Source organism: Mercenaria mercenaria, chromosome 10, assembly GCF_021730395.1.
Source record: "Mercenaria mercenaria strain notata chromosome 10, MADL_Memer_1, whole genome shotgun sequence".
Classification (NCBI taxonomy): Eukaryota; Metazoa; Mollusca; class Bivalvia; order Venerida; family Veneridae; genus Mercenaria; species Mercenaria mercenaria.
This window is the reverse complement of record NC_069370.1, coordinates 25,901,632-25,926,896: the sequence shown is the minus strand read 5'-3', so window position 1 is coordinate 25,926,896 and position 25,265 is coordinate 25,901,632. Positions and strand designations below refer to the sequence as shown.

The 25,265-nt window shown below is 37.3% G+C and overlaps 1 protein-coding gene across 2 annotated transcripts in view; it reads left to right on the top strand.

Moving 5' to 3' along the window:
• LOC123559596 (phospholipid scramblase 3-like) overlaps positions 1–16,737 on the top strand; it is a 68,870-nt gene extending 52,133 nt beyond the window's left edge. For both annotated transcript variants that reach the window (XM_045351556.2, XM_045351555.2), the window contains exons 6-7: positions 738–831; positions 5,475–16,737. In XM_045351556.2, coding sequence (XP_045207491.2) covers positions 738–831; positions 5,475–5,575 — 195 coding nt within the window. In that variant the 3' untranslated portion in view covers positions 5,576–16,737. The remainder of the gene's footprint in view (positions 1–737; positions 832–5,474) is intronic.
• Positions 16,738–25,265: the final 8,528 nt, after the last annotated feature.

Genomic DNA, 25,265 nt, shown 5'->3' with positions numbered 1-25,265 from the left:
TCTTGTTTGAAGTTACAGCATAGAAATTTGGACCATGTGTATAATTTTTTATACAGATTTCAATACTCATCTTTAATTTCTGAACCCTGACCTACTGACCTACTTTCTTGTTTTTGAAGCTACAGCAAAGAAATTTGGACCACCTTTATAATTTTTCATACAGATTTCAGTGGTTATCTTGAATTATCTTTACTGTCACCTACTCGCCTACTCTTTTGTTTTTGAAGCTTTAGCAAAGAAATTTGTTCAAGCAAGCAACTAAACTCAGGTGAGCGATATAGGGCCATCATGGCCCTCTTGTTTCAATGAGTTATTGCCCTTTGATTATTTAATATTAGTATACTATAGTGTACAATTCTTATCCAGAGTATTTCTCAGCAACTACTGGTTAGAATTTAGCCAAGCTTCATAGGAAGCTTCACTCTCTAGAGGAGATGCCCATATTGTCCTCTTGATTCGTTCAGATCATTTTTCACTGAGTACTAAATATAGTATAATGTTGTATCATTTCTTGTCCAGAGTACTCCTCAGCAACCACTGGCTGGAATTCATCGAAACTTCATGCAAAGCTTTACTCTGAAGATGACATGCACATATTATCTTCCTGTTCCTGTCGGATGATTTTTCAATGAGATATTGCCCTTTGGTTATTTAACATTAGTAAACGATATGTGCCCTGTTGCTGAATTTCACTTTTGTTCTTCATTCATTGGTTTTACTGATATTTCTTGTTTCAGATTAGAGATACAAATGGACACAAAGTTGCTGAGTTAGTAAAACAGGCAAATTGTGGAGAATGTATTGGCCTGAGAAATAACTTTACCATAAAATGTAAGTAGATGGGAATTCTGAAAATTGGAAAAACATCTTGCATCATTCTTGATTTTTATGCCCCCCTTCAAAGAAGTGGGGGTATATTACTTTGCACCTGTCAGTCTCGCCGGCCGAACAGTCTGTCTGTAGAGTGAACTGTTTTAGCCTAATAAGTTGAGAACCACCTGACCCAGAACATTTAAACTTGCTAGCATGATTGGGCTCATGAAGTAGATGACCCCTCTTGTTTTTTTGGGTCACTAGTTTAAAGGTCAAGGTCACAGGGGCCTGAACCTTGAAAGCTGTTTCTGCTCAATAAATTGAGAACCACATGACTCAGGACTTTCAGACTTGATAGCAGGATTGGACTTATGAAGTAGATGACCCCTATTGTTTTTTGGGTCAGTAGGTCAAAGGTCAAGGTAACAGGATCCTGAATTTTGAAAACAGTTTAAAACAGTTTCTTCCCAGTAACTTGAGAACCCATCAGCCCAGAACCTGACTGGCTTATGAAGTAGATAACTGCTATTGTTTTTGGGATCAGTAAGTCAAAGGTCAAGGTTACTAGGACCTGAATCTTGAAAACTATTTCTACTCAATTGTGATCGCTCAGCGTCTGTGCATCCACACTTTCCCGTTAAACAACATCTCCTCTGAAACCATTTGGTGGAAATTGATGAAATTTGGCCTGAATGTTCCTTGTGTGGTCCCCTTCCAAAGTTGTCCAAAGAATTGAATTCCACACAGAACTGTGGTTGTCATGGCAACCGCAAGGAAAAACTTAAAAAATCTTCTTGTCCAAAACCGCAAGGCATAGAGCCTCAATATTTAGCATGTGGACATCATTTAAATTGTTCAAATTACGCCCCTGGGGTGAAAAGAAGCCCCGCCCGGGGGATCCAAAGTTTTACCTAGACTTGTATAGGAAAAAACTTTAAAAATCTTCTTGCCTGAAACTGCAAGGTCTAGGCTTTTGATATTTGGTATGTTGCATTGCCTAGTGGTCCTGTACCAAAATTGTTCAAATTATGCCCCTTGGTTGAAAAGAGGCCCTGCTCTGGGGGTTCCAAGTTTTACATAGACTTATATAGGAAAAAACTTTAAAAATCTTCTTGTCTGAAAGTTCAAGGCCTAGGCCTTTGATATTTGGTATATAGCATTGCCAGGTGGTTCTCTAACAAGATTATTCAAATTATGACCCTGAGGTGTAAAGAGGCCCTGCCCCGGGGGTCACTTGTATATGAGTTATATAGGAAAAAAATACTTCAAAAATTATCTGATCATATTTCCTAGACTGTTTAATTATAATTACTTGATGACCACAAGTAATTAGGGGTCACTTGACTGTGACCTTGACCTACTGACATACTTTCTTGTTTTTTAAGATACCGTCTTGAAATGTTGATGACATATACAGTTTTGCACACCGATCTTGACACTGACTTTCAGTGACCATGAATGTGACCTACTGACCTACTTTCTTAGTATTTTAGCATCAGTTTGACATTTGAAACATGTAGCTCATATTACTCAGGTGAGCGATCCAGGGTGCATCTTGCCCCCCCACCCCACCCCACCCCACAAAAAAAAAAATATTCATTTTTTATTTTTCATCAATATTATCAACATGTGAAATTTCGTACCCTCACCGGTGATAGCATGATTGGGCTGAAGTAGAAGACCCCTATTGTTTTTGTGGTCAGTAAGTCGAATGTCAAGGTCACAGGGACCAGAACCTTGAAACCTGTTTCTGCTCAACAACTTGAGAAGCACTTGACCCAGTATCTTCAAACTTGATAGCATGATTGGGGTTATAAAGTTGATAACCCCTTTTGTTTTGGGGGTTAGTAGGTCAAAGGTCAAGGTCATAGTGAACATGGGACTGAAAGTGGGACAACCAATCATGGAGGCATACATGTTTTACAAACATCTCTTGTTGTTTTTATCTTACATAAGCAAAATGTGCTCAAGATGAGCGAGCTATTGTGATACCCCTGTGTCTGTTATTATTTGTCATGTGTTGTCTGTCAATAGTTTTAATGTGAACATTCTTTCGGTCATAGTTTTGGAGCAATCTTCATAAAACTTGGTCAGAACGGTTGCCTTAAATAAGTTTGAAACCAGTTTCTCTGGGATAAAAACATAGGTCACTAGGTCAGATCCTAAAAATTTGTATGAAACATTACAAGAATATTTGTCTCCATGAAGTTAAGGTGAATTCAGAAACTAGGTCATCTGGGGCCCAAACCTATGTCACTAGGTTAAATCAAAGAAAACCTTGTTAAAACCCTGTAGGCCTTATTTTCTTTCTTATCTATATAAAACCTGGTCAGAATGTTTGTCTGTATGAAATCTAGGTATGTCCTGTTTAAAACTAGATAACCTGGGGTCAAAAACTAGTGCACTTGGTCAAATTGTAGGAAAATCTTGTTTACGCTCTCAAGGCCACATTTTCTACTTGATTGAAGAAACTATGGCAAAATGTTGGTCTCTTTAAAATCTTGGATAAGTTTTAAACTAGGTCACCTGGGATCAAAACTAGATCAAATCATAGAAACTCTAATTGTTCACACACTTCAGGTCACATTTTCTACTTGACTTATATGAAACATGGTCAGAATGTTTGTCTGTATAAAGTCTAGGTCAGGTACCAAAATGGGTGTTCCGGGGTCAGAAACTAGGTCACAAGGGTACTTTGTAGAAAAATCATGTTTACCTCCCATAAAGCCATTTTTCTACCTGTTCTTCATAAAACTTTATGACACCTTTTGTTTTTGTTGAGCCCACTTGCAGAAGCGAAGACATAGTTGTCCAAATGGCTGTTTGGTGCATGTGCTTGTGTGTATGCGTGCATGCGTGCATGCGTGCGTCAGTCTAGATTTGTTTGTCAGGACCATAACTTTGACATACATGGAGCAATCTTGTTTATATTTGGCATGGCGGAGTGTCATGCACAATCCCCAGGTTCCTATCTCAAAGGTCAAGGTCAAAGTTGGAGGTCAGAGGTCATGTTAGATCTTGTCCGGCCCATAACTTTGACATGCATTGAGGAATCTTGTTTATATTTGGCATGAATGTTAACCTCAGTGAGACAGAGTATCATGCGCAAACCCCAGGTGCCTATCTCAAAGGTTGTTGTAACAGTTGGAGGTCAAAGGTCATGTCAGGTCTTTTCTGGCCCATAACTTTGACATGCATTGAGGAATCTTGTTTATGTTTGGCATGAATGTTAACTCAATGAGATGGACTTGATCTCAAAGGTCAAGGTCACAGTTAGGGGTCAAAGGGCTCAATATGTTGCCGGTGGGCATCTAGTTAAGAAACCTTGCTTAGTATGAAATTCAGTCAGCTGAGATAAAAAAACAAGGTCACTAGGTCATAGAAAAATCTTGTTCATATACTAGAGGCCACATTTTATTCTTGATCTCCATGAAACCTCACCAAGGATTTTTATTGTCGAGCCCGCTAGAGGTGAGCTCGACATAGTTGTCACAATGGTGTTCGGTGTATGTGCGTGCATCTGTCCAAGTTTGCCCAGGCTGTAACTAATCCATGGATCAAAGGATTCTTAAATAACTTGGCACTTATGTTTGCCTCAATGATATGGTGTGTTGCATGCAAGAGCAGATTGGTAGTTTCAAGGTCAAGGTCATACTTTGAGGTCAAAGGTCAAAACTTGGTGTTGTTTTGCTTGTCCGGGCTGTTACTCAGCCATGGATTCTTAAATACTTTGGCAAAAATGTTTGCCTTGATAAGATGATGAGTCAAGTGCAACAACCAGATTGGTAGCTTAAAGGTTGAGGTCATACTTAAAGGTCAGAGGTCAAAAGTTGATGCAGTTTCCCTTGTCCGGGCTGGAACTCAGCCATGAATTGAGTATTTCTTAAATAACTTGGTACAATTGTTTGCCGAAATGAGACAGTCTGTCAGGCGTAACTAGTTGAAAGATCAAGGTCACACTTAGGGGTCAAAGGTCAAAAGTTGATGCAGTTTTTTTGTCTGGGCTGTATCTTAGCAATGGATGGAGATGTTCTTAAATAACTAGGCAGAAATGTTTGCTGCAGTCAGTTCTGTTGCTGCCAAATAGTATCATAAATGTTAGTCGGGGACTCCTTTTGACAGCTTGCCCATGGGTATCTAGTACTGACTTGTTGTTGTTAATACAATGGTTGAATGGAATTCTTTAACCTTTCAGTGTAATTATTTTCTTACAGTCATTAACTAGTTGGCAGCATGTGCTTGAAGTCTTTTCCATATGAAACATAGAATTCAGCCATAACACCTGTTAGATTGTCAAGGAAAGCATTTTACCTTCTAGCAGGCTTTAGCTCACAACCTTTCTTTTTGAAGTAGCTCTGCAGTCCAAGACATTGTCAAGAAATACATTTTACAACCATTAGCTTAAACTGCCCAGTTAGTTCAAAAATTGCATAAAGCTAGGGTCATAGGTTTGAATCCCAAGCAAGGTATAATTATCATGTTCTCCATGGAGATAGACTGATGGTAATTCTTCCATCATCTCTTATTCATGTAGGGAAGTTGTCTGTTATTAGCAGGGAACAGGTTAGTATTGGTAAGAAATTCTGGAACAACTAACCAATGTACATGTTTGAAATACTGTTGAAACTAAATCCCAGTAAAATAAACCTCTTGTTTTTTAGATATAGAAGATATGAGATTGATGGAGAAAGTGATATTACTTGGAGCAATGTTTCTGCTTGACTTTCACCACTTTGAGAGACAAAACAGATGCTGTTGCTGAGTGCTACTGAAATCCTTGTTTTTTGTGCCTTTTTTTGCTTTATTCTTTTTAACTGTGACATCTGTTTTATTGTAACCAAAATGGTGAATGCCTGTGATGATATTTTGTAATTTTGTGCAAGTCATGTTAATGTGTTTCTTTTAGTTATCATACCCTTTTTGTGAAAGAGCCCCTTCAACAAGACAAATTTACACTGTAAGATCACTTAGATAGCTGCACTAAATTTGTTTCTAAATGCATTATTATGTTTCTTCTTTCATGATTATTGAATAGATACACAAAGTTCTAATGTTAATTTGGTTAGAATCACTTAGGTAACTGCACTAGATAGATACCTCAATGCCTTCTATTGTTTCCTTTTTATCATGCAACTACTATGCAAAGTGCCTGATATCACTTGCCTGATATTTTATTTTGATATCAAGTCATTGACCTGATATCAAAATTAAGCTCCTCCCGTATTGACGGACTAGTTTTTACACCAGCTTCTTTCCAGATTGAATTTCATTACAAAGTGCAGTTTTGATGATGCACAACTTTTTTCTAAATAGATTCTGTAATCTCAACAAATTTCCTTGAATAAGGTTGTCTCTACATTTATCACACAGACAATAGCACTGAATAACGTCATTGTGAAACGTTCATCATGACATCAAAATGTTAACATGGATCGATTCTTGAAAAGGTTTACAATACATTTGACAATGTATAATTTATTCTTGATTTATGACTTATTTAAGGCATGCACATTTTATTAATTATTAGCAAAAGTATTTGTGTTAATTATTACTCTTGGATCAGTTAATTATAACTCTTGGATTAGTGTAAATTTAGTGATTAAACTTTAAAGTATAGATCTGTGTCTGTGACTTCAGTCTGGAACTGGAAGTGAAATTTTTACTGAGCGCTTTGGACATGTAGTTGTCTGAGTCAATAAAGCATGTTCTGGTTAATTCGAGAGAATGGTTTTTGATTTTTACGCAGGTAAGAGTTTATTTCATTGTTATTTTTAGCCCACCATCATGATGATGGTGGGCTATTAAAATCACTCTGCGTCCGTGGTCCGTCCGTCCGTCATTCCGTCTGTCCGTCCGTCCGTCCGTCCGTCCGTCCATTAACAATTTCTCGTTATCGCATCTCCTCAGAAACTACTGGGGGGATTTTGACCAAACTTTGTCAGAATGATGTATTGGTACCCTAGTTGTGTCCCCCTGAAAATCAGACTGGTTCAACAATTTATGAGTGAGTTATGGCCCTTTGTTTATTTCTATAATTTATATAGGGAAAAACTTTGAAAACCTTCTTGTCCAAAACCACAGAGCCTAGGGCTTTGATATTTGGTATGAAGCATCATCTAGTGGTCCTCTACCAAGATGATTCAAATTATTTCTCTGGGGTCAAATATGGCCCCGCCCTGGGGGTCACATGGTTTATATAGACTTATATAGGGAAAAACTTTGAATAACCTCTTGTCCAAAACCACAGCGCCTAGGGCTTTGATATTTTGTATGTGACATCATCTAGTGGTCTTCAACTAAGATTGTTCAAATTATACCCCTAGGGTCAAATATGGCCCCGCCCTGGGGGTCATATGGTTTACATAGACTTATATAGGGAAAAACTTTGAAAATCTTCTTGTCCGAACCACAAAGCCTAGGGCTTTGATACTTGTAATGTAGCATCATCTAGTGGTTCTCTACCAAGTTTGTTCAAATTATCCTCCTAGGGTTAAATATGGCCCCGCCCCGGGGGTCACATGGTTCATATAGACTTATATAGGGAAAAGCTTTTAAATGTTCTTGTCAGTAACTACAACATTCAAACTTGGACCACATGTATATTTTTGAGTGGCAAGATGAACCTTGACATGAGTTGACCTTGATTTTGACCTAGTGACCTACTTTCACATTTCTGTAGCTACAGCCTTCAAATTTGGACCACATGCATAATTTTGTGCACTGGAAAAAACTTTGACCTTTATTTTGACCTAGTGACCTACTTTCACATTTTTGAAGGTACAGGCATCAAATTTGGACCATATGCATAGTTTCGTGTTTCAAAATGAAATTTGACATTGATTTTGACCTAGTGACCTACTTTCACATTTCTCAAGCTACAGCCTTCAAATTTGGACTACATGCATAGTTTTGTGTACCGAAAAAAACTTTGACCTTGACATTGACCTAGTGACCTACTTTCACATTTTTGAAGGTACAGGCTTCAAATTTGGACCACATGCATAGTTCTGTATTCTGAAATAAAATTTGACATTGATTTTGACCTAGTGACCTACTTTTACATTTCTCAAGCTACAGCCTTCAAATTTGGACCACTTGCATAGTTTTGTGTACTGAAATGACCTTTGACCTTTACATTGACCTAGTGACCTACTTTCACATTTTTAAGGTACAGGCTTCAAATTTGGACCACATGCATAGTTTTGTATTCCGAAATAAAATTTGACCTTGATTTTGACCTAGTGACCTACTTTTACATTTCTCAAGCTACAGCCTTCAGATTTGGACCACATGCATAGTTTTGTGTACCGAAACAAACTTTGACCTTTACATTGACCTAGTGATCTACTTTCACATTTTTGAAGGTACAGGCTTCAAATTTGGACCACATGCATAGTTTTGTATTTCGGAGTAAAATTTGACCTGGATTTTGACCTAGTGACCTACTTTTACATTTCTCAAGCTACAGCCTTCAAATTTGGACCACTTGCATAGATTTGTGTTGTGTACTGAAATGAAATTTGACCTTGAGCTAGTCAGTAAGTCTTGAAATTTGGAACACTCAAAAATGGCACATTGGTGGGCGCCAAGATCACTCTGTGATCTCTTGTTATAAGAAAGAATAGCAGAAAGTCAAAAAAAAACATTGTCGAAGTTGAATTCAACATGGCTGCCATATTGTTTCGTTCAGATGTTTCAGGGGCGGATGAATTTTCAAATCCGTAAAATATAAATTTAGATCTAATAATTTTTTGCTTTAGAAGTCATCTTTTACGAAATAAGAGTTGAGGACATGTGTTGTTCTATGCAGTTGTATGAGTTTCATGATAAATAGAATAACAGGCTACTGTATTTTGATACCAATGTTATCAGGTCTCGGCTGATATGGGTGGAAGGGGTTCGGTTCCCTCACCCTTTCCAGCCTATATCAGCCTCGACCTGATACATATTTCACAAGGTCTTCATGAAAATTGGTCAGAATGTTCACCTTGATGATATCTAGGTCAAGTTCGAAACTAGGTCACGTGCCATCAAAAACTAGGTCAGTAGGTCAAATAATAGAAAAACCTTGTGACTTCTCTAAAGGCCATATTTTTCATGGGATCTGTATGAAAGTTGGTCTGAATGTTCATCTTGATGATATCTAGGTCAGATTCGAAACTGGGTCACGTGCGGTCAAAAACTAGGTCAGTAGGTCTAAAAATAGAAAAACCTTGTGACCTCTCTAGAGGCCATACTTGTGAATGGATCTTCATAAAAATTGGTCAGAATGTTCATCTTGATGATATCTAGGTCAAGTTCGAAACTGGGTCACGTGTCATAAAAAATAGGTCAGTAGGTCAAATAATGAAAAAACCTTGTGACCTCATTAGAGGTCATATTTTTCATGGGATCTGTATGAAAGTTGGTCTGAATGTTTATCTTGATGATATATAGGTCAAGTTTGAAACTGGGTCAACTGCGATCAAAAACTAGGTCAGTAGGTCTTAAAATAGAAAAACCTTGTGACCTCTCTAGAGGCCATACCCTTGAATGGATCTTCATGAAAATTGGTCAGAATGTTCACCTTGATGATATCTAGGTCAAGTTTGAAACTGGATCACATGCCATCAAAAACTAGGTCAGTAGGTCAAATAATAGAAAAAAACCTTGTGACCCTTGAATGGATCTTCATGAAAATTGGTCAGAATGTTCACCTTGATGATATCTAGGGTTTGAAACTGGGTCACATGCCGTCAAAAACTAGGTCAGTAGGTCAAATAATAAAAAAAAAACTTGTGACCTCTCTAGAGGCCATACTTTTCATGGGATCTGTATGAAAGTTGGTCTGAATGTTCATCTTGATGATATCTAGGTCAAGTTTGAAACTGGGTCAACTGTGATCAAAAACTAGGTCAGTAGGTCTTAAAATAGAAAAACCTTGTGACCTCTCTAGAGGCCATATTTTTCAACATATCTTCATGAAAATTGGTCAGAATTTTTATCTTGATGATATCTAGGTCAAGTTCAAAACTGGGTCACATGAGCTCAAAAACTAGGTCACTATGTCAAATAATAGAAAAAACGACGTCATACTCAAAACTGGGTCATGTGGGAAGAGGTGAGCGATTCAGGACCATCATGGTCCTTTGTTTAAAAATACTTTTGCATTAAGACGTTTCTATGTTTAGAATTTTCTCTTTTGTATTCTTGAAGGAGTCATGTGACTTTTTCTTCCTGCGTGCAGAGGGTGTCGTATCTTTTTTCTTTTTTTACGAAATTAAGTAAAAAAAAATTTGTATTCTTGAAGGAGTCGTGTGACTTTTTCTTCTGGCACACAAAATGCACGCAAATACTCTATTAAAGACACTTTTGCAGTAAGAGTTTTCTATGTGTCAGCATTTTGTATTCTTGAAGAGTCATGTGACTTTTTCTTTCTGCGTGCAGAGGGTGTTTTGTTTCTTTTTTCCGTTATTGTGAAATTGGGAAGAGAGAAGAAAACAAAAAAAAAAAAAACAAAAACGTTAGATTTTTGTCATTCCTTTCTTTTACAAAGAAGATATTGTTGGATTAAAATAGAGATATAGCTGCACATACCCATTTTGCAGAGAAACCTATATGTATCTCAGTTTCTAGGTATTTTGTGAATTGGTTTTCTTTGTTGGGGAAGAAAAAGAAAAAAAATCAAAAATGATTATAATTGTGTCTAAACACTAGAAAGTAACATCAGAAACCTACAGGTATCTTAGTTTCAGGATATTTCGTGTTTTTTGTTTCCTTTGTTGAGGCAAAGAAAAAGAAAATCCAAAATTGACTACCAATAGTTATTTTTATATACAACTTTATGAAAGGCTGTTCCTTTTCTTGTTCAAAAGATAATGTCTAAACATTGGCGCATAAATTCTAGAAAATATCATCAAACACCTACATGTATCTTAGTTTTTTAGGTATTTTGTGAACTTTTTTGCTTTTATTGGTTAAGGTAAAAAGTCAAAATGAATTATTATTAGCCGTCTTTATACAGTAAAACACCGCCCGCTCGAGGTCGCAAGGGGATGGGCAAAATGCTCGAATTATCCATGGTTTCGAGCGACCCGAACATTGACCAACATAAGAAGAAAATTGAAGTTTGTTTTACCAATACCAGTTGTCATCGCGACCATTGGCAGAGTAAACGGTGATGCGTAATAATAACATACTTGTGACATTTTCAAAAAAAACGTATTTAAAATGTTATCTAAGATAGACATTTCAATACGTAATTTGTAAATGGGACTTGTGAAAAACAACAAGGACTATTTATTTTTATTTATCAACAAGTGCATATCAAAATTATCTTCTCAATTTTTTGAAAAGGCTATATTCCATCCAAAGCTAAGTCTTCAGATAAGCTTGCTGTACATAAAGTCTTGTGACAGTAAATCCAAACTAAAAAATTTCGACACCATTGCTCGAGTTTGCCAGAAACAACAAAGAGTAAATTAATACACGGGGACCAGATGTCATGCTCGAGCGATTGAGTTATCGATGCTCGACCCAGCCATGGTAATTTCACATAGAAAATGGAAGGAAATCGGCCGGGACCACATGAATTGCTCGAGCGAGCCCGGGTACTCGAGTCTTCGATGCTCGAGCGAGCGGTGTTTCACTGTATATACTATTATGATAGACTGTCTTTTTAGCTCACCTGTCACATAGTGACAAGGTGAGCTTTTGTGATCACCCCTCATCCGTCGTAAGTCTGTCCGTGCGTGCTTGCGTGCGTCAACAACTTCTTGTCTGCACAATAGTGGTTTCATTTATGATTTTATTTTAACCAAACTTGCACACAACTTGTATCACTATAAGATCACGGTTCCTTTCTTGAACTGGCCAGATCCCATTATGGGTTCCAGAGTTATGGCCCCTGAAAGGGCCAAAATTAGTTATTTTGACCTTGTCTGCACAATAGCAGCTTCATTTATGATTTTATTTTAACCAAACTTGCACACAACTTGTATCACCATAAGATCACGGTTCCTTTCTTGAACTGGCCAGATTCCTTCATGGGTTCCAGAGTTATGGCCCCTGAAAGGGCCAGAATTAGCTATTTTGACCTTGTCTGCACAATAGCAGCTTCATTTATGATTTGAATTTAATCAAACTTGCACAAAACTTGTGTCACCATAAGATCTCGGTTCCTTTCTTGAACCGGCCAGATCCCATAATGGGTTCCAGAGTTATGGCCCCTGAAAGGGCCAAAATTAGCTATTTTGACCTTGTCTTCACAATAGCAGTTTCATTTATTATTTGATTTTAACCAAACTTGCACACAACTTGTATCACCACAAGATCTTGGTTCCTAATTTGAACTGGCCAGATTCCATCATGGGTTCCAGAGTTATGGCCCCTTAAAGGTCCAAAGCCCGCCCGCTTAGCTCAGTAGGGAGAGTGTTGGTCTACGGATCGCGGGGTCATGAGTTCGATCCCCGGGCGGGGCGTATGTTCTCCGTGACGATTTGATAAAAGACATTGTGTCTGAAATCATTCGTCCTCCACCTCTGATAATTCATGTGGGGAAATTGGCAGTTACTTGCGGAGAACAGGTTTGTACTGGTCCAGAATCCAGGAACACTGGTTAGGTTAACTGCCCGCCGTTGCATGCCTGAAATACTGTTGAAAAACGGCGTTAAACCCAAAACAAACAAACAAACTTAAAGGTCCAAAATTGGCTGTTTTGGCTTTTGCAGCCATATAGAGACTTCATTTATGGTTTTATTTGATACAGACTTCCAAAATGTCTTCAACAACAATAAATCTTGGATTCCATGACAAATCAGATCCAATCGTAGGTTCCAGAGTTATTTTATATCTGATTACCTCCCCTGATTGTAATCAGAATGGATTTATATCAGTAAGTACTTATAGGACGTATTTGAAATTTCATTATTGTTATTAGTTGGAGTGAGACAATCGGGGTAGATAACTATGGACTGATTTTATGTCAAATTACCTCCCTTTATTTCAAACTAAAATGGGTATATCTCCGTAACTAATGAAGATACTGATCTTAAATTTCATTTATGTCAACAGATTTATTGGCAGATCTTTCTTTTGTTCACTTACAATATATATATATTTTTTTAATTACTTCCCTTTTTCGTTACTATAAATAGCTTATTTTTAGTAACTTTTTAATTATTGGCCGTAGGGAAAAACCGAGACCACTTTTCTGTGGTACAACATGAATGGTACCTCCAATTTTTAGGTGTATTTTGACACATCTATACCTTGTAAGAATTTTTTTTTCTTTTTGTTTAAATTCTTCCCTTTGTTGTTCCTGTCCTTTGGTTTTAGATATTTTTTCTGAGGACCTTCTTGTCCTCAAGTGCAATGATAACAGGTGAGCGATATAGGGCCATCATGGCCCTCTTGTTTAAGGCTGATGTCTAAATATTGTGTACAAAAATAAAAATTTATGTTCTTTCCCTCAGTTTTTCACTTCAAAAACAGAACTACATTTTCGTATGTTCCTTAATAAACTGAATTTATTATTTTTTTTTTTACTATTATTCAGGTGCAGCACTGTGGTTTATTTTTGTTTTGTTTTTTTGCTGTTACATAAGAAGCAGAGTATTTTTATTATTCTTTCTTTTCATCCATGATTTGTTTAGTTTTTGTACCCCTCGAACAACAAAGTTGTAAGGGGGGGTATACTGGTTTCAGGTTGTCTGTCTGTTTGTCCGTCCGTCCGTCTGTCTGTCCATCTGTCTGTCTGTCCGTAGACACAATCTTGTGTGCACCATCTCTCCTCATCCCCTTGACACAATTTATTGAAACTTCACACAAGTGATCAGTAACAACAGTAGTTGTGCATGGGGCATGTTAGGTTCTTTCAGAAAAAAAAAATGCAGAGTTACGGGACTTTGTTTTTTGTGACTATACTATATACATAGACACAATCTTGTGCGCACCATCTCTCCTCATCCCCTTGACACAGTTTAATGAAACTTCACATAAGTGATCAGTAACAACAGTAGTTGTGCATGGGGCATGTTAGGTTCTTTCAGAAAAATATTTTGCGGAGTTGCGGGACTTTGTTTTTTTGTTACTATACTATATACATAGACACAATCTTGTGCGCACCATCTCTCCTCATCCCCTTGACACAATTTAATGAAACTTCACACAAGTGATCAGTAACAACAGTAGTTGTGCATGGGGCATGTTAGGTTCTTTCAGAAAATAAAATTGCAGAGTTATGGGACTTTGTTTTTTGTTACTATACTATATACATAGACACAATCTTGTGCGCACCATCTCTCCTCATCCCCTTGACACATTTTAATGAAACTTCACACAAGTGATCAGTAACAACAGTAGTTGTGCATGGGGCATGTTAGGTTCTTTCAAAAAAATGTTTTGCGGAGTTACAGGACTTTGTTTTTCGTTACTATACTATATACATAGACACAAGTGATCAGTAACAACAGTAGTTGTGCATGGGGCATGTTAGGTTCTTTCAAAAAAAGAATTGCAAAGTTATGGGACTTTGTTTTTCGTTAACATACTATGTACATACAGTCTACATATGCAATCTTGTGCGCGCCTAATCTTCTGAACCCTTGCACACAATTTAATGAAACTTCACACAAGTGATCAGTACCAACCCTAGTTGTGCATGGTGCATGTTACGTTCTTTTAGATAAATATTCTGCATAGTTATGGGACTTTGTTTTTTGTTACTATACTGTATATATACAGTCTATATACATACAGTCCACAAAATTATGCAATCTTGTGTGCGTGCGTCAGATTGCAATGCGGGGGGTACATTCATCACCTTTAGTGATAGCTCTAGTTTTCTATGGTTGAGAATATAACTTTCGTCTCAGTGAATGTACATGGACTAGGTGACAGGGGAAAAAGATGTTATTAATTACCTGAAAGAGAAAAAATATAATATTTATTTTCTCCAAGATACACATTTTACAGATAGAGAAATTAAGTACATTCGCGCACAATGGGGCTATGAATGTTATTTTAGTAACTTTAATAGTCAGTCTAGTGGGGTAGCAATATTTATAAATAATAACTTTAGCTATAAATTCTCTAGTATGGAAACCAACCAGAATGGCAACCTTCTTATTGTACCCCCCGACAACAAAGTTGTAAGGGGGAGTATACTGGTTTCAGGTTGTCTGTCTGTCTGTCTGTCTGTCCGTCTGTCCATCTGTCCGTAGACGCAATCTTGTGCGCACCATCTCTCCTCATCCCCTTGACACAATTTAATGAAACTTCACACAAGTGATCAGTACCAACAGTAGTTGTGCATGGGGCATGTTAGGTTCTTTTAGAAAAAAAAAATTGCAGAGTTATGGGACTTTGTTTTTTTGTTACTATACTATATACATAGACACAATCTTGTGCGCACCATCTCTCCTCATCCCCTTGACACAATTTAATGAAACTTCACACAAGTGATCAGTACTAACAGTAGTTGTGCATGGGGCATGTTAGGTTCTTTTAGAAAAAAAATTTGCAGAGTTATGGGACTTTGTTTTTTTGTTACTATACTATATACATAGACACAATCTTGTGCGCACCATCTCTCCTCATCCCCTTGACACAATTTAATGAAACTTCACACAAGTGATCAGTAACAACAGTAGTTGTTCATGGGGCATGTTAGGTTCTTTCAGAAAAATTTTTTGCAGAGTTATGGGACTTTGTTTCTTGTTAACATACTATGTACATACAGTCTGCATATGCAATCTTGTGCATGCCTAATCTACCAAACCCTTGCACACAATTTAATGAAACTTCACACAAGTGATCAGTACCAACCCTAGTTGTGCATGGTGCATGTTACATTCTTTTAGATAAATATTCTGCATAGTTATGGGACTTTGTTTTTTGTTACTATACTGTATACATACAGTCTATATACATACAGTCCACATAATTATGCAATCTTGTGTGCGTCAAATTGCAATGTACTGTGTCAATGCATGTGGGGGGTGCATGGTGCATGTTACATTCTTTTAGATAAATATTCTGCATAGTTATGGGACTTTGTTTTTTGTTACTATACTGTATACATACAGTCTATATACATACAGTCCACATAATTATGCAATCTTGTGTGCGTCAAATTGCAATGTACTGTGTCAATGCATGTGGGGGGTACATTCATCACCCTTAGTGATAGCTCTAGTTCTTCATGCTTGTATTGCAGATGTTAATCTTTCGATGTTTTGTATATATGGCCCAAATAAAGATAACCCTGATTTTTATGCCCCCAAAAGGAGGCATATAGTTTTTGAACCGTCTGTCGGTCTGTCCGCAATTTTTGTGTCCAGTCCATATCTTTGTCATCCATGGATGGATTTTCAAATAACTTGGCATGAATGTGTACCACAGTAAGACGACGTGTCGCGCGCAAGACCCAGGTCTGTAGCTCAACGGTCAAGGTCACACTTAGACGTTAAAGGTCATATTTCATGATAGTGCATTGATGGGCGTGTCCGGTCCATATCTTTGTCATTCATGCATGGATTTTAAAATAATTGGGCATGAATGTGTACCACAGTAAGACGACATGTCGCGCGCAAGACCCAGGTCCGTAGCTCAAAAGTCAAGGTCACAGACGTTAAAGGTCATATTTCATGAAAGTGCAATGATGGGCATGTCCGGTCCATATCTTTGTCATTCATTCATGGATTTTAAAATAACTACGCATGAATTTGTGGCACAGTAAGACGACGTGTCGCGTGCAAGACCCAGGTCCGTAGGTCAAAGGTCCTAAACTCTAACATCGGCCATAACTATTCATTCAAAGTGCCATCGGGGGCATGTGTCATCCTATGGAGACAGCTGTTGTTATAAATATATTGAAAGAAAAGTGGTAGAAACTGAAAATCATTGTTTAATTGTTGGAGATTATAATATAGTGTTAAACCCAGACATTGATTGTTTTAATTATATAAATGTAATAATCCTAAAGCAAGAGAAACAGTGCTTCAAATGATGATCAAATGTAACTTAATTGATGCATGGAAAGAACAAAACATTGAAGAAAAACAGTATACATGGTTTAAGAGAAATCCTGTTAAAAAAGCAAGACTAGATTTTTTCCTAATTTCCAGTAATTTATACACAGACTTGAGTAATGCGTCAATTTTACCAGGCTATAGAACAGACCATTCAATGATTTTATTAAGTTTTGAATTCAGAAAGTTTAAGAAAGGTACCTCATACTGGAAATTCAACAACTCTTTGTTAAGGGATATTCAATTTGTTGAACAAACTAAGCAACTTATAATGCAGATTAAAAGACAATACACTTCAGAAGAATAATCTTCACAAGAACCAGTAGAAAATATAAGTAATGAAGAATTAATATTGATCATAAATGATAAACTTTTTTTTGAGGTTCTTTTAATGGAGATTAGGGGAAAAAGTATAGCTTTCCCCTCCTTTAAGAAAAAACAAGAAGATAATAAACAAGAGACTTACAACTGAGATTAGTACCCTTGAAAAACAAAATAATATTAACTTTGATTTATTACAGAGTAAAAAAACAGAATTGGTAGATCTGAGATCAAAAAAATTGCAGGGTGCCTATATAAGGTCTAGAGCTAAGTGGATCGCTGAGGGCGAAAAACCCACAAAATACTTTTGCGGTCTAGAAAAAAGGAATTTTGTTTCTAAGTTAATGAACTCTTTGTACTCGACATCAGTAGCCCACCTGCAAAAGCAAGAGGAAATTATGAATGAGGTTGTTAACCATTATAAAAACTTATATTCAGTAAGACAGACTGAAACAGTAGAATTAGACCATATACTGTGAAATCATTAATATTCGTGGGGGACTAATTTTCGTGGATTTCGTGGTTGAGTGAATCCACGAAATTTAATCCGAACGAAAAAGTAAAATTCCCATTCATTTTATGTTCAAAAGTTGAAATCCACGAATTCATATCCCCACGAAATAGCCGTTTTGACCAAAACCACGAAATTTCATGCCCACGAAATTAAATGATTTCACAGTATTACAAAATGGTAGTATCCCAAAATTATGTGAAAATGAGAAACAAGGTTTAGAAGGACATCTTACATACAGTGAGATGCTGAACAGTCTAAAAAAATGTCAAATGACACAGCGCCTAGCAGTAGTGGGTTTACCACTGCTTTTTTAAATTTTTCTGGTCGGATATTGGCCATTTCTTAGTAAGATCAATTAACTATGCCTTTGATTCGGGGGATCTGTCGGTTTCTCTTAAACAAGGGTTATAACCTGTATCCCAAAGGGAGATAAGGATAAACATTACATTAAAAATTGGCATCCCCTTTCTCTTTTGAATGTTTCATACAAAATCGCTTCTGCTAGCATTGTTCAAAGATTAAAAAATGTCCTACCAAATCGGATTAGTCCAGACCAAACTGGTTTTCTTCCTGGAAGATTTATTGCAGATAATATAAGACTAGTGTATGATGTAATGTTCCACACAGAAGAACAACAAATACCAGGAATGTTATTGTTAGTGGATTTTGCAACAGCTTTTGATTCCCTTTCATGGTCTTTTATGTACAAGGTGTTACAGTATTGTAATTTTGGTGAAAACTTTATAAACTGGGTTAAATTGTTTTATAATGATATACAGTCTTGTGTCAGTATAAATGGTCACCTGTCAGACTGGTTTAGGGTCCAGCGAGGTTGCCGTCAGGGGGACCCCCTGTCCCCTTATATCTTTGTTCTGTGTGCGGAAGTATTAGCGGCAATATTGAAACAAAACAAAAATATTAAAGGGATAAGAATAAATAATATAGAATTTCTCCTGTCACAGTATGCGGATGACACAACTGTATTATTAGACGGAACTGAAAAGTCCTTAAAAAACACAATACAAACTTCTTTGCAAGAATATCAGGATTACAAATAAACATAGATAAAACAAAAGCTGTTCTGATTGGATCTTTAAAAAATAGCAGGTTTTTACCTTGTCCAGAACTAGGACTTCAGTGGGAGTCCCATAGTTTTAAATTACTAGGAGTAACTTTCACAAATGACCTCAAAAATATGGCAAATACTAACTATTTACCAAAAATTGAAGAAATTAAAAGGCTCACTGGAATAAAAGGGTTATCAGTCCAATAGGTAGAAATATAGTCATAAAAACACTAGCTTTACCAAAAACCAATCACCTTATTTTCAGTTTGCCAAATCCAAATAATGACATCATAAAAACTTTGCAAAATTCTTTTTATACATTTTTATGGAATGGTCAGGATAAGGTAAAAAGAAGTACTATTATTCAGTCCTACGAAAATGAAATTACTTTTGGAATGATGTCTTTAAAGGAATCATACGAGTAAATGATCAATACCCAAAAAGCTGGAGTGATTTTTGTGCACTGCCAGTATGGCACAGCAGTAATTTTAAAACTGGTGGTGTTAGATTTCACTATCCCATGTTCATAAGGAAAGGAGTTTTATTAGTCAACGATTTTCTAGATAGAAATTGAAATTTTCTGTTGTATAATGATTTTATTGATAAATATGAAGTCAGAACAAATTTTTTACAATACCAAAGTATCATCGCATCAATAAGAGATTTCATTGACAAGGTTAGATTTCCACATTATGCAAGAAGGGAAGCCTCACCTTTACAACCATTTGCAGTAAAAATAATTAGTAGTCAAATAAAAGGATGTAGAGAAATCTATGCTTCCCTACTTGCCAGGCCAAAAATATTCCTCTCTTCAAGGAGAAATTGGACTGATAAATTAAATTTAAATGCGCTTTTTAACTGGAAATATATATATAAATTCCCTTTCATTGCAACTAAAGATACAAAGTTGCAATGGTTTCAATCCAGACTGAATAATAGAGTCATTGCAACAAATTACTCTCTCCAAAAAATGGGTTTAAGAAATGATTCGTTATGTTCTTTCTATAATACAGAAACTGAAACTTTCCAACATTTATTTTATGATTGCCGTTATAGTAACTTATACTGGACTGAGGTCAAAAGATGGATAAACGAAACTTGTCTGAATATTTCCACTGAATGGTCAAAGACAGATATTATTCTAGGTAACGAAAAATTTAGCATTGCATTAATGAACATATTACTAAATGCGAAATTTACTATATATCAATGTCGAACTAGAAACATATTTCCAAGCTTTCAGTTATTCAAAACACAAATGGAAATGCTATTGAAACTTGAACTTTTTAATGCTAAGAAAGAAAACAAATTAAACAAATTCAATGTAAAATGGAGTGATTGTCTATCTCTGCTTTCACCAGACAACTGATCTTTCTTTTGTACAGCTCATTTCGAAATCTCCCCAGTGCTGCACCACCAACCCCTACTTTGTTTCTGTCCCTTCCTCCCCCCCCCCCCCCCCACTTTTTTTTTCTCATGATATTTTGCATAGCCTCTCATGCCGATCTGGTATCTTTTATTTTTGTTCTTTATTAAGGTTATAAGAAGTACGTATTACAAACAAGAAAGATGAATAACTGTGTTTTGATTAGCTTATTATACTTGTAGGAATTATTTCCCTTTATGTAGCTCAAATAGTACTTATTATCCCCCGACGAAAGTCGGAGGGATATAGTTTTGGCGTTGTCCGTCCTTCCGTCCGTCTTTCCGTCTTTCCATCCGTCCGTCCGGAGCCATATCTAGGAAATGGTTGGGAATATTTATTTAAAACTTCATGTACATGTTCACTACAATGAATTCTTGCGGCCCGTCAAGTTTCAGTCAGATTGCCCGAGTAACACCAGAGTTATGGCCCTTAGAAGTTTCTAGTGTTAACTATATAGGGTACTATAAATATGGCAATTTCTGCATCATAACTTTTGATATATTTGACCTAGAACTATCAAACTTAAACAGAATTTAGATCACCACAATGTGGTTGTGTACACACAATTTCATTTGGATTTATTTGTAAATTAAGAGTTATTGCCCTTTAATTGTATAAAAATCCACATATTTGTACATAACAAATTTACCATTTGGTAGAATTTCATTAAATTTCTTTCATTCTTTTCCATGAACATTTATTGTAAACATGTGAAGTTGTGTATCCACACCTGGTCACCCCCTTACCTTGATCACACCCCTCCCCCCCCCCCTATCCCCCGACACCCCCCCCCCACACCCCCCCCCCCCCAAAAAATATAAAAAAATTCATTCCTTATTTTAGATTTCTTTCAAACAAACTTCATATACATGTACATGTTCACCACTATGAGGTTATGGGGCTCATCAAGTTTCAGACAGATTGCCCAAGTAACACCAGAGTTATGGCCCTTAGAAGTTTCTAGTGTTAACTATATAGGGTACTATAGATCTATAGATATGCCAATTTCTGCATCATAACTTTTGATATATTTGACCTAGAACTATGAAACTTTAACAGAATTTAGAGCACTATAATGTGGTTGTGCACAGACAGTTTTGTACGGATTTCTTTTTGTAACTTCAGAGTTATTGCCCTTTAATTGTCTAAAAATCCACATATTTGTACATAACAAACTTACCATTTGGCAGAATTTCATTAAATTTCTTTCATTCTTTTCTTTGAACATTTATTATAAACATGTGAAGTTGCACACCCACACCTGGTCACCCACTTGCCTTGGTCACACCCACTCCCCCTCCCAACCCCCTCCCCCCCACTCCCCCCAATTTTTTTTTTTTCATTTCTTATTTTAGATTTTTTTCAAACCTTCCAAGTTGTACCATTCCCCCACCTCACTTCTCCACCCAGTCATGCCCACCACTGATCATGCATCCTCTGCCCCCCCCCCCCCTATTATGGGAACGCCCCTGGCGGGCGGGCAGCGTCCACAGACTTTGTCCAGAGCATATCTTCTACATGCATGAAGGGATTTTGATGAAACTTGGCACAGTTGTTCACCATCATGAGACGGAGTGTCATGCGCAAAAACCAGGTCCCTAGGTCTAAGGTCAAGGTCACACTTAGAGGTCAAATTCAAGAATGACTTTGTCCGGAGCATATCTTCTTCATGCATGGGGGGATTTTGATGAAACTTGGCACAATTGTTCATCATCATGAGACGGAGTGTCATGTGCAAGAACCAGGTCCCTAGGTCTAAGGTCAAGGTCACACTTAGAGGTCAAAGGATACAAGAAAGAAAACTTTGTCTGGAGCATATCTTCTTCATGCATGGAGGGATTTTGATATAACTTGGCATAAATGTTCACCACCACGAGGCGGAGTGTCATGCGCTAGAACCAGGTCCCTAGGTCTAAGGTCAAGGTCACACTTAGAGGTCAAAGGATACAAGAATAAAAACCTTGTCCGGAGCATTTCTTCTTCATGAATAGAGGGATTTTGATATAACTTTGCACAAATGTTCACCACTATGAGGTGGAGTGTCATGCGCAAGAACAAGGTCCCTAAGTCAAAGGTCAAGGTCACACTTAGAGGCCAAAGGTCAGATACAAGAATGACTTTGTCCGAAGCATTTCTTCTTCATGCATGGAGGGATTTTGATGTAACTTGGCACAATTATACACCATCATGAGACAAAGTGTCATGAGCAGTTCCCTTCTTTAGAATTACTTCCCTTTGTTATTACTATAAATAGCTTATATTGTAACTTTTTCATTACTAGTCGTAAGGAAAAATCGAGACCACTTTTCTGTAGTACAACATGCATGCTACATCCAATTATGAGGTGTATTTTGACCAATCTCTACCTGGTAAAGATTTTTGTGTGGACTTACAATTTTTTTTTTGGATTTTTTTTTTTTTTTTTTTTTTTTTTAAAGATTATCTTCCCTTAGTTGTTACTATCAATAACTTATATTGTAACTTTTTTATAATTGAGTGTAGGGAAAAAACAAGACCACTTTTCTGTGGTACAACATAGATGTTACTTTCAAATTTTAGGTATTTTAAGGTATCTCTACCTGGTAAGGAGTTTTTTTGTGGACTTAGAAAAACAAATGACTTACAATGATTACTAAACAACCACAAAATTAAAATTCCATTTGCAAATACAGGTGCTAGAGTAAAGAAATTTGCTGTGACGGGCGTATATTGTGACATTCTGGCACTCTTGTTAATTTTCAATCAATATTTATAATCAACATGTGAAATTTTGTTTCCTCTCCCATTCCCCTGCACCCCCACCCCCTAAAAAATAAATATATACATATATCTATATATAGATATATATATTTCCATTCCTTTTTTTTTTTTGTTAAATGTTCAAACCTTCAACATGTTAAGTTGTGACTGCGCAAACCTTGCCCTCAGCCATGTTCAAGATATCTTACCTGTGTTATGGACCCTTATCAGACTGGACCAGACAGGATCTTGTATATTGGGGATTAAAAAGTCTGGTATTTGGGGGCGGGGGGGTGGGGGGTCACTTATATAGGAGATTTTCTTTGCCTTTAAGGACATCTGATCTTTTAAGTTCAAATGTACATGTAAAACAGCAACACCTGGTGCCAAACCACTCAAAGACAATATTTCATTCCAGTTAAACTTAAAGCTCACATTTCAATTAACTGCATTTAATTTTAAAAGCTAAGCTTATTACAGTAAGCATATCCCATTCAAAATAAATTCTTTAGTCAGGATCAAAGTATCATACATTTATTATGTACTCTTTAATTAAACATTTGTTTTCTGTTAAATTGATTTAGACTAATGAAATTATTTTCTTCTGATTAACATCCTTAATTTTTTGCCGGATATATCTTTTTGCCATTCCTCACCCAAACCCTTTCGGCGGGGGATACCAATTCATTGAATTTGCTTGTTATACTATGGTATTGCTTTGACCCTTGTTTTGTTTATTATACTATGGTATTGCTTTGACCCTTGTTTTGTTTAACACAATTGGTTTCTGCTATTGAGACCAGTGTAGATCTTGATTAGCCTGCAGTGCAGTTTGATCAAGATCTGTGCTGTTTTTACGCCTATTGGTCAGTATTTTTCGGTAAACATCTTGTAATCTCCATAGTACTGTTCGAATTGAAGGACAGACAATTTCTTTAAAGAAATCTAACATGGCAAGGGTCAGGGCTTTATACAAGTTTTATATAATACAAACTTTTTCAAATAACTCGGTATGTAATTACCTACTTACAGAATATTTCTTATACTATATGCTGTAACCCACTGTTGACAAATAAAAAAAAAAAAAAAAAAAAAAGAACTGACCGACCCATTTCTTCCCCCTCCTGATAGGTCAAGTACTGGCTAGTGGGGAAAGAACTGACTGGTCAGTTTCTCCCCCACCTGATAGAGCAAGTACTGGCAAGGGGGGAAAAGAACTGACCAGTCAGTTTCTTCCGCCACCTAACAGAGCAAGTACAGGCTAGGGGGAAAGAACTGACCAGTCAATTTCTTCCCCCTCCTAACAGAGCAAGTACTGGCTAGAGGGGAAAAAACTGACTGGTAAATTTCATTTCCCTACCCGACAGGTCAAGTAATGGTTAGGGGGAAAGAACTGACTAGTCAGTGTTTTCCCATCCTGACAGGTCAAGTACTGGTTAGGGGGGAAAGAACTGACCGATTAATTTCTTCCCCCACCTGACAGGTAAAGTACTGGCTAGGGGGGAAAGAACTGACCAGACTTTTCTTCCCCCACCTAACAGAGCAAGTACCGGCTAGGGGGGAAAGAAATGACCGGTCAATTTCTTCCCCCCACCTAACAGAGCAAGTACTGACTAGGTGGTAAAGAACTGACTGGTCAATTTCATTTCCCCACTCGACAGGTCCAGTACTGGCTAGGGGGGAAAGAACTGACCAGTCAATTTCTTCTCCCCACTTGACAGGTCAAGTACTGGTTAGGGGGGAAAGAACTGACTGGTCAATTTCTTCCCCCACCTGACAGAGCAAGTACTGGCTAGCGGGGAAAGAACTGACCGGTTAATTTCTTCCCCCACCTGACAGGTCAAGTACTGGCTAGGGGGGAAAGAACTGACCAGTCAATTTCTTCCCCTGCCTGACAGGTCAGGTATATGCTAGGGGGAAAAGAACTGACTGGTCCATTTCTTCCCCCACCTGACAGGTCAAGTATATGCAAGGGGTGAAAGAACTGACCGGTCAATTTCTTCCCCCACCTGACAGGTCAAGTATAGGCTAGGGGGTGAAAGAACTGACTGGTCAATTTCTTCTCCCCCCACCTAAAAGAGCAAAAACTGGCTAGAGGGGACTGATCAGTCATTTTCTTCCCCCACCTAAAAGAGCAAAAACTGGCTAGAGGGGACTGACCAGTCAATTTCTTCCCCCACCTGATATATGATGGGGGGAAAAAACTGACTAGTCAGTTTCTTCTTCCCAACCGACAGGTCAAGTTCTGGCTAGGGGGAAAGAACTGACCGGTCAGTTTCTTCCCTTATCTAACAGAGCAAGTACTGGCTAGGGGGAAAAGAACTGACCGGTCAATTTCATTTTCCCACCAGACAGGTCAAGTACTGGCTAGGGGGG